Source organism: Notolepis coatsorum, assembly GCF_963971535.1.
Source record: "Notolepis coatsorum genome assembly, chromosome: 16".
In the NCBI taxonomy this organism is placed as follows: Eukaryota; Metazoa; Chordata; class Actinopteri; order Aulopiformes; family Paralepididae; genus Notolepis; species Notolepis coatsorum.
In genome coordinates, this window is record NC_140180.1 from 23,625,040 (window position 1) to 23,637,494 (window position 12,455).

The 12,455-nt window shown below is 44.6% G+C and overlaps 1 protein-coding gene across 1 annotated transcript in view; it reads left to right on the top strand.

The window, feature by feature from the left end:
• The window catches only part of unc5a (unc-5 netrin receptor A), a gene marked incomplete at both ends in the record, with an annotated part of 421,327 nt that overhangs the window by 396,952 nt on the left and 11,920 nt on the right, over positions 1-12,455 (top strand). The window contains 1 exon segment of the mRNA XM_084331987.1: positions 7,810-7,959. Within this exon segment, the coding sequence (XP_084188113.1) occupies positions 7,810-7,959 (150 nt within the window).

Consider the following 12,455-nt stretch of genomic DNA (forward strand, 5'->3'; position numbering starts at 1 on the left):
GGGGTTGGTCTTCACACTAGCAGCTAGAGGTTGGTAATGGGGTTGGTCTTCACGCTAGCAGCTAGAGGTTGGTAATGGGGTTGGTCTTCACGCTAGCAGCTAGAGGTTGGTAATGGGGTTGGTCTTCACACTAGCAGCTAGAGGTTGGTAATGGGGTTGGTCTTCACGCTAGCAGCTAGAGGTTGGTAATGGGGTTGGTCTTCACACTAGCAGCTAGAGGTTGGTAATGGGGTTGGTCTTCACGCTAGCAGCTAGAGGTTGGTAATGGGGTTGGTCTTCACGCTAGCAGCTAGAGGTTGGTAATGGGGTTGGTCTTCACACTAGACATTAGAGGTTGGTAATGGGGTTGGTCTTCACGCTAGCAGCTAGAGGTTGGTAATGGGGTTGGTCTTCACGCTAGCAGCTAGAGGTTGGTAATGGGGTTGGTCTTCACGCTAGCAGCTAGAGGTTGGTAATGGGGTTGGTCTTCACGCTAGCAGCTAGAGGTTGGTAATGGGGTTGGTCTTCACGCTAGCAGCTAGAGGTTGGTAATGGGGTTGGTCTTCACGCTAGCAGCTAGAGGTTGGTAATGGGGTTGGTCTTCACGCTAGCAGCTAGAGGTTGGTAATGGGGTTGGTCTTCACGCTAGCAGCTAGAGGTTGGTAATGGGGTTGGTCTTCACACTAGCAGCTAGAGGTTGGTAATGGGGTTGGTCTTCACGCTAGCAGCTAGAGGTTGGTAATGGGGTTGGTCTTTACACTAGCAGCTAGAGGTTGGTAATGGGGTTGGTCTTCACGCTAGCAGCTAGAGGTTGGTAATGGGGTTGGTCTTCACACTAGACATTAGAGGTTGGTAATGGGGTTGGTCTTCACGCTAGCAGCTAGAGGTTGGTAATGGGGTTGGTCTTCACGCTAGCAGCTAGAGGTTGGTAATGGGGTTGGTCTTCACGCTAGCAGCTAGAGGTTGGTAATGGGGTTGGTCTTCACGCTAGCAGCTAGAGGTTGGTAATGGGGTTGGTCTTCACGCTAGCAGCTAGAGGTTGGTAATGGGGTTGGTCTTCACACTAGACATTAGAGGTTGGTAATGGGGTTGGTCTTCACGCTAGCAGCTAGAGGTTGGTAATGGGGTTGGTCTTCACGCTAGCAGCTAGAGGTTGGTAATGGGGTTGGTCTTCACGCTAGCAGCTAGAGGTTGGTAATGGGGTTGGTCTTCACGCTAGCAGCTAGAGGTTGGTAATGGGGTTGGTCTTCACACTAGCAGCTAGAGGTTGGTAATGGGGTTGGTCTTCACGCTAGCAGCTAGAGGTTGGTAATGGGGTTGGTCTTCACGCTAGCAGCTAGAGGTTGGTAATGGGGTTGGTCTTCACACTAGCAGCTAGAGGTTGGTAATGGGGTTGGTCTTCACGCTAGCAGCTAGAGGTTGGTAATGGGGTTGGTCTTCACACTAGCAGCTAGAGGTTGGTAATGGGGTTGGTCTTCACGCTAGCAGCTAGAGGTTGGTAATGGGGTTGGTCTTCACGCTAGCAGCTAGAGGTTGGTAATGGGGTTGGTCTTCACACTAGCAGCTAGAGGTTGGTAATGGGGTTGGTCTTCACGCTAGCAGCTAGAGGTTGGTAATGGGGTTGGTCTTCACACTAGCAGCTAGAGGTTGGTAATGGGTTAATTGGCATTTGGTTGTCTCCCTCCTATTACCACGCCGTCTAGAACTGCGGCTCGGTCAGATCCGGATCAAAGTCCACCCCCCGCCATTTGCATTGCTAATCGCCACTGACGAATAATTGAACGCTTAAAGAGAACAGTGTTAAAGGCACCTCTCCGGAAGCCGCTGTCTGCGTACGAGACAATAATGGCACAGAGGTTTGAATGCTGTGGAGGTCTCTCTCTCTCTCTCTCTCTCTCTCTCTCTCTCTCTCTCTCTCTCTCTCTCTCTCTCTCTCTCTCTGCCCTTCTGCTATTAACTCATTAGACTTCCGAGGCGTCAGCTGACCTTATTTTTTTTCTTTTTTCACAACACAACAATCAAAACACAATACAATAATGCGATAATACAAGGGACACCACAAGACCATACTTCAACAACAATATTAACTACAATAACGATAAGACATTCAGAAATAATAAAAATAACAATAAATACAAAGTACAAAAACATACAGCAACAGTAACAGCACTAATAATAATACAAAACAAAAGGAAATAATAAATACAGATCTAAACTTAACTAATAAATACAAAATACCAATATACCAAATATAAATTAAAACAAAAACACACCACAAACACAAAAAAAATTAGACATTAGACAGACATTCCCCCCCCCCAAGACCGCCGGATTCCCCAGGACCAACACCCCACCCCCACTCCGCCGCTACATGGAGCTTTTGACCAACTCGGCCGCCGCAGTCCACATTTCAATACTGTCCCACCCCAACCACGCCAGCTGACCTTCTTTAAGAATAGTGTAGCTTGAGATTGTATAATATAGCATTGTATAGCAGTGTACATAAAAACCCAATGCCTCATCCGTAGCTAACAGTGTACTGCACTGCCACAGGACCTAGCATGTCCTACCATGCTCTGTAAATAGCTCATGTACAGATACCGATATGACTACTTTGTTTACTGTTTATTGCACTATGTCGCTCTATTGGTTGGACTCTTATTATTATTACTTGTATTATGCACATCGTTGCGGGCGAGACCCCCCGCATTTCACTGTATACCTGTATGCCGTGACAAATAAAACTCTTGTATCTTGTATCTTGTATCTTGTATCTTGTATCTTCCTAAAGCCTGGAATGTGCACTGGGGAAGAAAAACCCAAGGCTTTCTATGGTGAATATCCAGGGTGGTGGACAGGAACCAAACCTCTGAGCACAGCGACGGTACAATTGTGTATCTTTTGTACATCGTCTGACGTTCTCATGTGAACGGAATAAACGGATGATGTCGAGACGGAAAGCGGAAGGTCACCGTGTGAGAACAGGGGAGAGAAGAGTGTTCCTTTGAACATAAAGGAGTGAAGCAAACCATTCCCAGTCTGAACTGAAAAGTGCTCGTTCCATGAAAGCGATCGCATCAAGGCAGGTAGAGACATTCCAAATGGATAATTAACAGCTTCCTTTTCCATTTATAATTGGAATCGGTCTAGCGCATACTCGGGAAAGAGTGCAGAAAATTGAATCAGTGGTGTGCGTGATAGAAATCGCCGCCATTCTCCATCTTAATTAGATGTCTTTGCTCAAATCATACTGCGTGCAACCGCACTGGCACGGGGCGCTCTCCGGCATATGGCCATTATCTATGCATGCGTCTTCCTCTCGGAGCTGTTGCCTTTGAGGAACGTCTCCTAAACTCCCAGACATAATCTCACAGATTTCCACTTGGCCGCCGTCACGCTTCCCTCTTCAGATATTGTGTACATAAGCACAGATCCTCCTCCCAACGCCTTCTCTCGCTACTAATTTCAGAGATGCAGTTTTCTCTGTCGTAATAGGCTCCTTTTGACAAGGGTGTGCGTGCGCCCGTGTGTGTGTGTGTGTGTGTGTGTGTCTGTGTGTGAGCACCACCCCCAAAGTATTGGATTCTGGAGGGACCCCTTCAGTGTGTAAAGCGTAGAGCTCAAAATAAATTGACAGATCAGAGGAGGAATGCGGCAGTTATTATTATCATCCCTTTCCAGATGGTCATTGGGATTGCAACAGATGGTCCACTGAGCAAGTCCCACAGAGATTAAAATATTACGCATGCCTTTACAAATCTCTCCTGGCACAAAAACAAACGTGAAATTAAGGAGATTCACCATGCGAGAACAATGAGGAGTTGACTAATGGCTTATTCACTTACTTCATCACAGTGCAGGTAGCTAGTAGTCGGCCTGGCCGGCTGCTGGATTTGCATGCTAATGTGATTCCTGGGAGCCGAACGTGGCTCACACTGAGCCCCGGGAAATAACCTTGTAGTGACGTTAAAAAGCTCTGTTTGGACAACTTGGGCCAACCTGCTGACGCCCCATGCTGGGATTCTATCTTCTTGGCTTAAGATGCATGCCTGTTCCGTTGGTCTTTGGTGTGTGCGTGTGCGTGTGTGTGTGTGTGTGTGTGTGTGTGTGTGTGTGTGCGTGTGTGTGTGTGCGTGTGTGTGTGTGCGTGTGCGTGTGTGCGCACGCGCATGTGGACATGGATGCAGATGTGCACATATAAGATAAGATATTCCTTTTTTGATCCCCTTGGGGAAATTACGTCATAGCAGCATGGGGGAGGGGGGGGGGGTACAGGTATGGGCAGGGTAATTGTAGAAAGACATAAATATAGGCATGTTAGCATGCGCCATCAATGCGTGCATTCATCTGCATTCCTCAGCAGTGCGTCTTTGTCATCCTGGTTCATACCTTCTCATGTGTGCCACGTTCCACGTGCCTCAGCAGTGCGTCTTTGTCCTGGTTCATACCTTCTCATGTGTGCCACGTTCCACGTGCCTCAGCAGTGCGTCTTTGTCATCCTGGTTCATACCTTCTTTTTTTTGTGAACACATTTTTTTATAATTTTTTTGACACGACATAAAACTAGACACACAAGCATTAACAGTAAATATCCACAATAAATCACAGGATTATACATTCCAGTATTTGAATCAATATAAATGTAGTTTACGAGATATATACATAATACTTGCAATACAATACAATACATACATATGCTCTTGCTCGCTTTTCTTTCCCCCCCCCCCCCCCTCAGGACCCCCCTTGGATAATCCATCCATTATTTCGTTTCTAACCAAGGATTACAATTCATATGCTAACCTTTATTCTCTCCACCACTTCTAACCAGATTGCAATGCTGGCTTCATTGACACCTAAAATTCTTGCTGTAGATATCTCTAGATAAATCACATCGAGATAGGTAAGAATCCATACCTTCAGGCACATTTTATCCGGTTGAATCCAGCGTGATGCCATCAGCTTTTTAGCAGCCGTAAGACCGGACAAAATTAGTCTCTTTAGCTGTATAGAGGCTGCTAACTGAGAAACATCATTCAACAACAATACAGAAGGCAGTACAGGTATGGTCAGAAATAAAAATTCTGATAATTGCGTGGTTACTTCTTCCCAGAATATCTTAACAGGGGGGCATTCCCAGTACATATGTATAAATGTACCGATATCACCCCTTAGACACAAGGAGCATAGAGAGTCTTATTTAAGCCCCATTCGGTTCAATCTTATAGGAGTCAGGTAAGTCCTATGAATATAATTAAGATTAATCTGTTGATGATCCGGGTTGCGTGACGCTAGTCGAACGTTTGCCCAGACTTCTTGCCAATCAAAATCTACTTCCAAGTTTGGTATATCCCTCCTCCAGACTGAGTCTAGGGGAGGATTCCATACGAAGACGTAAATAAGTGATGATAAAAGTCTGATACGAAGCCTCTCGATGTCTCCCTTTCATAGAAGAATTTGTGATATCTGTGGTGCTCAAGTGGTATCTTTAATGGGACTCCATGAGCCTTCAAAGTTGCTAATAACTGTATATAGAAATAATAAGTGGAGCTGGTGAGGTTAAATTTGTTATGAATTTCATGATAGCTACAGAAACCCCGTTTGTTGAAGATATCTCCCAATGTATGTATGCCCTGCTTTTCCCATTTGGGATATCTGATAGGTCGTTGTGCAATAAGGAGTGCATTGTTATTGAATAGGGGAGAATGGCTATGCCATTTATGTTGGTTAGTAAAAAATGTCTGTGTGTCACGCCATATCCGAATCACATGTGTAATAAGAGGACCAAATTTCAAGTCGCATTGCTTAATTGATAATTTGGTGTATACTATATCCTGCAGTCTATGTGGTGCCACTATGTTTTCTTCTAATGTTCTCCAGGATACAGATGCTTGAGAATCAAACCAGGTGATCAGTGGTCTTAAAGAGAACGCTTTAAAATAGTGGTAGAAGTCTGGAAATGCTAAACCTCCGTCGGCTTTGTTTCTCTGTGCGGTGGATCTTTTTATTCGTGGAGGTTTGTTGTTCCAAATAAATTTATATGCGGTGGAGTGTAATTTTTTCCAGTAACCAGCAGGGGGGGGTAACGGTAACATTGAACTAAATAAGTTGATTCTAGGTAAAACATACATCTTAACTATTGATACTCGGGCCTGTACTGAGTTTTTATGTTTTGACCACCTGTCAAAGTCATTTGTGATCCTATCTTGGAGTCTTGTATAATTATACTTCACCGTTTGGCATATAGTAGGGAATATTTCAACTCCAAGACATCTAAAGTTTTCTACCATTGGTATATTTCCTGGAAGGATTGTAGTCTTCGCAGAGACATTAAGTGGGAGGAAGGCCGACTTTGGCCAGTTTATCCTAAATCCCGATAGATTGCCAAAATCATCAATCAGCTTGAGAAGATGAGGCAGTGAGGTGGTAGGGTTTTGCATGAACAATATTACGTCGTCCGCATATAAACTAATATGATGCTGTGTGCCCTTAATTGAGATTGGCTCTATGGATTGGGATTGTCTTATATACTGTGCTAAAGGCGCTAAGGATAGAGCAAATAGTCCGGGACTAAGAGGGCAACCCTGTCTGGACGAGCGCGACACAGGAAAGAGTGAGGAGGTGAATTTACCTGTTATAATCATGGCCGATGGGTCTTTGTATAATACTTTTATCATATTAATGAATCCGTTTCCTAACCCCATCCTTCCGAGTACTGCCCATAAATAAGACCATTCCAACCTATCAAAAGCTTTCATCGCATCCAAGGATAATACAGCTGTAGGTGGAATGGCATCCTTGCTGGCGTCTAATACATGTAGTAACCGTCTTATATTATCCGTGATCAGGCGGCCTTTTATGAAGCCAGTCTGATCAGGATGAACTAAAGATGTCATATGCTTTTGAAGTCTGATGGCTAGTACCTTAGCATACAGCTTGAGATCGGTTCCGAGGAGACTTAAGGGTCTATAACTACCACATTCGGTGAGTTCTTTGTCCTTTTTAAGGAGGACAGATATGAGTGCCATATTGACGTCCCTGGGGAAGTTCCCCTCTTTGATTGAGTATAAAATCATATCAAGTAATAAGGGTCCAATTACATCCCAACATGAGCGGTACAGTTCTGGTGGGATACCATCCCATCCAGGAGCCTTACCAATTTGCATTTCAGATATAGCCTCCCTAAGTTCCTCTAGTGTAATAGGTGTATCTAACTGTTGAGCGTCTTCCACTGAGAGTTTAGGTAGGTTAATTTGATTAAGAAATGTATCCAGTTTATTTTGATCGAAAACCATTTCTGATTTGTACAAGTTGGAGTAAAACTCTCTGAAAGTCTCGTAAAAAATGTTGGGGTCTGTAACAAGTCCTTGTTGGTCCTTAATAGTAGGGATATCTGCACATTTTGCGTTGGTTCATACCTTCTCATGTGTGCCACGTTCCACGTGCCTCAGCAGTGCGTCTTTGTCCTGGTTCATACCTTCTCATGTGTGCCACGTTCCACGTGCCTCAGCAGTGCGTCTTTGTCCTGGTTCATACCTTCTCATGTGTGCAATGTGCGCCCCTGGCTTCTCACCTGCCTCCCCGCTCGGTGCCACTGTGAAAGGCGCGCCTCGGAGCCGGTCTTTTGACGGTCCCGTCCTCTCGTCTCTCCCTCTCCCTCTCTCTCTCTCTCTCTCTCTCTCTCTCTCTCTCTCTCTCTCTCTCTCTCTCTCTCTCTCTCTCTCTCTCTCTCTCTCTCTCTCTCTCTCTCTCTCTCTCTCTCTCTCTCTCTCTCTCTCTCTCTCTCTCTCTCTCTCTCTCTCTCTCTCTCTCTCTCTCTCTCTCGCCCGTCAGGAGGTGATGCAGATGGAGAGGCAGCTCGGTGGCCGGCTGATCGACGAGCCCCACGTCCTGCTCTTCAAAGACAGCTACCACAACCTGCGCCTGTCCATCCACGACATGCCCCCGAGCCTCTGGAGGAGCAAGCTGCTGGCTGGATACCAGGTGCGTGCGACGGGGGGGGCGGGGGAGGTGGTTCCGATCAGAGTAGTGGTTAGATTAGATTAGATTAGATTAAAATTAGGGATGCTCAATATTGGCTTTTTTACCGATACCGATATACCGATATTGTCCAACTCTTAATTTCCGATACTGATATCAACCGATATCAACCGATACCGATATATGCAGGGTTTCCCCCCCCCAAAAAATGGAATAATTTCAGGTAATTAACATTACATATCTCTAGTTGTGGAATTAACACAACATTATGCATACTTTTGACAATAAATAAAATCAGAATGTGTTCTTACTTGCTTGCCTGGGTAAATAAAGGTTATAGAAATGTAAAAGAAAATGAAAAAAAAAATTGAAAACCGATATTTTCCGATATCACATTTTAATGCCGATATCGGCCGATGATATCGGACATCCCTAATTAAAATGTATTGTCATTATCCTTTTCACTACCGCACTACAGGAGGTTAACCTTTCACTACCACACCGTCTAGTAGTGTGGTAGTGAAAGGGGTTAACCTTCTGTAGTGCGGTAGTGAAAGGGGTTAACCTTCTGTAGTGCGGTAGTGAAAGGGGTTAACCTTCTGTAGTGTGGTTGTGAACGGGGTTAACCATTTGTCATGTGGCAGTGAAAGGGTTACACGGCACAAGTACAGTACGACGAAAAGAAGTGTGGCATCCAACCAGAGTGCAAATGTAGCAATGAAGTGCAATTTAATTGAATTGTGGGGGAAAACAGCAATATACAATGTACAGGTGTTTAAACTGGGTACAAAATATACAAGTTAGTACTTGAGTTGCATTAGAGTGTAGTGCAGATGTATGTACAGAGTTGTAGTATAATAAATAGAGACAGTATGACTACTACAGGTCAGCGGCATAACTAGTAAGAGTAGGCTATGTACTAGGGATGCTCGATATTGGCTTTTTTACCGATACCGATATACCGATATTGTCCAACTCTTAATTTCCGATACCGATATCAACCGATATCAACCGATACCGATATATGCAGAGTTTCCCCCCCAAAAAAACTGAATAATTTCAGGTAATTAACATTACATATCTCTTGTTGTGGAATTAACACAACATTATGCATACTTTTGACAATAAATAAAATCAGAATTTGTTCTTACTTGCTTGCCTGGGTAAATAAAGGTTATAGAAATGTTTAAAAAAAAATAAAAAAATTCCGATATCACATTTCAATGCCGATATCGGCCGATAATATCGGTAGGCCGATAATATCGGACATCCCTACTATGTACAGATATAGATATAGTAAAGGACTATGTGTGGGTAGGTACAGACAGGTGAGGATAGGTATATATGCAGTGGGAATAAATATATATATATGGTATATACAGCATTATAGTACATGCTATCATACAGAGCTAAGGGTTCTGTGCAGGTGTTCAAGCATGTATATAGAGGGATTATGTGCAGGTATATTCACAGACAAATAGGGTATATATATGCGGTAATATAAAGATATAAATGTAAATATGCGGTATATAGTACAGCACTGTTGTACATGCTATCATACAGAGTATATGGGTAGACAGTGAAGCAGTAGGTAGGTATATAAGTTGAGTATAGGCAACAGAGTTCAGAGTCGTACAGTATGGGTAACAGAGCCTAGGGTTTAGGCAATGGAGTCAGAGTTTATATGGTGGGGGATCTAATAGAAAGCCGGTCTGGATTTCCTGAGGCTGTGTATATCTCCAGTTATTTTGTTGTTTATATGTGTTTGTGTATAATAATAATAATAATAATACATTTCATTTGTAACGCACCCTACATTCCTGAGAATCTCAGAGTGCTACAGAGTTAAAAGAATAAAATAAAAATAGATAAATAAAAAAAGAAGAGGAACACATAGCAGAACAACATATGATAAGACATAAAAACGAATAAAAGGCCTTCTAAAATAAGGTAGGTCTTGAGTCCACGTTTAAAAGTGTCAACAGTTTGTGGTGCTCTCAGGTGGTTGGGGAGAGCATTCCACAGTCTGGGTGCGGCCGAGCAGAAGGCTCGATCGCCCATGGTGTGCAGCTTAGTCCTGGGGGCTTTGAGGAGGTAGGCTGCGCTGGAGCGGAGGGAGCGTGAGGAGGACTGGGGGGTGAGGAGTTCCTTGAGGTAGGCAGGGGTACCACCGTGTGTACACACTGGTGAGTGAGGAGGGAGACCTTGTACTCGATCCTGTGTTCCACAGGGAGCCAGTGTAGTGATCTGAGGGTGGGGGTGATGTGGTCATGTTTGCGCACCCTCATCAGGATCCTAGCAGACAGTGCTATTCTGGATGGATTGCAGTTTTTGAATGCTTTTACTAGGGATCCCGGTGAGGAGTGCATTACAATAGTCCAGCCTGGAGGAGACGAAGGCGTGGACGAGTTTCTCTGAATCTGCCAGAGTGAGTGAGGAACGGAGTTTTTTGATGTTCCTGAGGTGAAAGAAAGAGGTCTTGCAGAGGTGTTTGATGTGGGTCTCGTATATATGAGGTGGGGGTCCATTTTCACGCCCAAGTTAGTGACAAGGGTGGAGAGAGGAATGTCCTGGCCGGAGAAGGAGATGGTGGTGATGGTGGATGACCGGACCTGGTGTGGGGTACCGACCAGCATGGCTTCCATTTTGGAGCTGTTGACCTGGAGAAACCTGTGGTTCATCCACGCCTTAGTCTCCTCCAGGCAAGCGGTCAGTGTGGGGGGTGATGATGGTGAAGATGGTGAAATCCGGATGTACAGCTGGGTGTCGTCAGCATAGCAGTGGAACGACACACCGTGCCGGCTGATGATACGGCCGAGGGGGAGCATGTACAGGGTGAAAGGCAGTATGTCTTACCACTCGATTTAACATATGCTCGGTGTGGAGTTATTAAAAAAACAAATTAAATGAGAGAAAATTAGAGTAGATGTTGCCCATAGTTTCTGAGTAATCAGAGTTTTTTTTTAAGACTGACTTTTACTAATGAGGGTTCATGGTCTGCATCGCTTTCCGGAGAGTTTTTATTTATTCATTCATTTATTTATTTATTTTTCTCCAGTTGGTTTCAGGCTTTGGTTTAGCTACAGTTAATCACTTTAAAGATTCACACAAAGGAGGGGTTTCTCCCCCCAAGTCTGTGACTGCAGGACTTTTCAGTGTAATAATCTCCCCAGCCTTGGCAGGGCATGAAGATGAGGTCACTGCTTCAACTCGTGGGAACTGTGTCTGTTTGTGTGTGTGTGTGTGTGTGTGTGTGTGTGTGTGTGTGTGTGTGTGTGTGTGTGTGTGTGTGTGTGTGTGTGTGTGTGTGTGTGTGTGTGTGTGTGTGTGTGTGTGTGTGTGTGTGTGTGTGTGTGTGTGTGTGTGTGTGTGTGTGTGTGTGTGTGTGTGTGTGTGTGTGTGTGTGTACATGCATGTGCATGTGCATGTGCATGAATGAATGAAACAAGCATGGATAGGTGTATGTTGGAATCTATTTAATGGATTTAAATCTTGTGGAGCTGGTCTCATTGGATGCATTTAAATCCATTCTGAATGAACTGCAGACAAGTAGATCTGGCTGCCATTGTTTTTATTGAGCTGATTGCCCCTGTATACATCTGCACGTCTGCAAAGTAAAACAATTTATTTTACCTATGATTATGTAAATGTTATTGTCTGTAAATTGTTCTATATTGTCTGTTTGCAACCATGTTAAATGTGCTGCTGCCTGTCTTGGACGGAACACTCTTGTAAAAGACATTTTAACCTCAACAAGGTTTTTCTGATTAATTAAAGGTTGAAAATAAATCAATAAATAAATGTTATGTATTTTAGAGCATGTGTGCAGGTGTGTGTGTGTGTGTGTGTGTGTGTGTGTGTGTGTGTGTGTGTGTGTGTGTGTGTGTGTGTGTGTTTGTGTGTATGAACAAACACGTGTATGTGCACGAGGCGTACCGTCACACGGTATGCCTGTGTGTGTGTGTTGGTGTGCATTAGCGCGTGCAGCGGCCCGGAGCGCCAACCTGATTGATTATACCGGGAGCCCATCGCTCAAACGGAGCGCAGATGAAATATAGAACAGTATATGTAAATATCTGGAACTTCACACCAACCTCTGCCACCACCTCCTCCTCCTCTTTCTCCTCCTCCTCCTCTACTCACACCTGCTTGGACCTCTGCACTGCAGCCCAGAGAGAGAGAGAGAGAGAGAGAGAGAGAGAGAGAGAGAGAGAGAGAGAGAGAGAGAGAGAGAGAGAGAGAGAGAGAGAGAGAGAGAGAGAGAGAGAGAGAGAGAGAGAGAGCAGGAGGGAGAGCAAGGAGGTCCTGGCTGTAATTATATGTGAGCACCTGCTCTCTAAAGAGAACACAGAAGTTGTGCCAAGCAAGCAGCAGCAGCAACAATGCACCCAGGACACAGGCTTTATTCTTCTGGACTGTGCCTGTTCATTTGGAAGTGTTATTGCCCCCCACCCCCTCAGCAGTGCGGTCAGAAAAGGCCTTTGGTCTCCCGAGGGCCA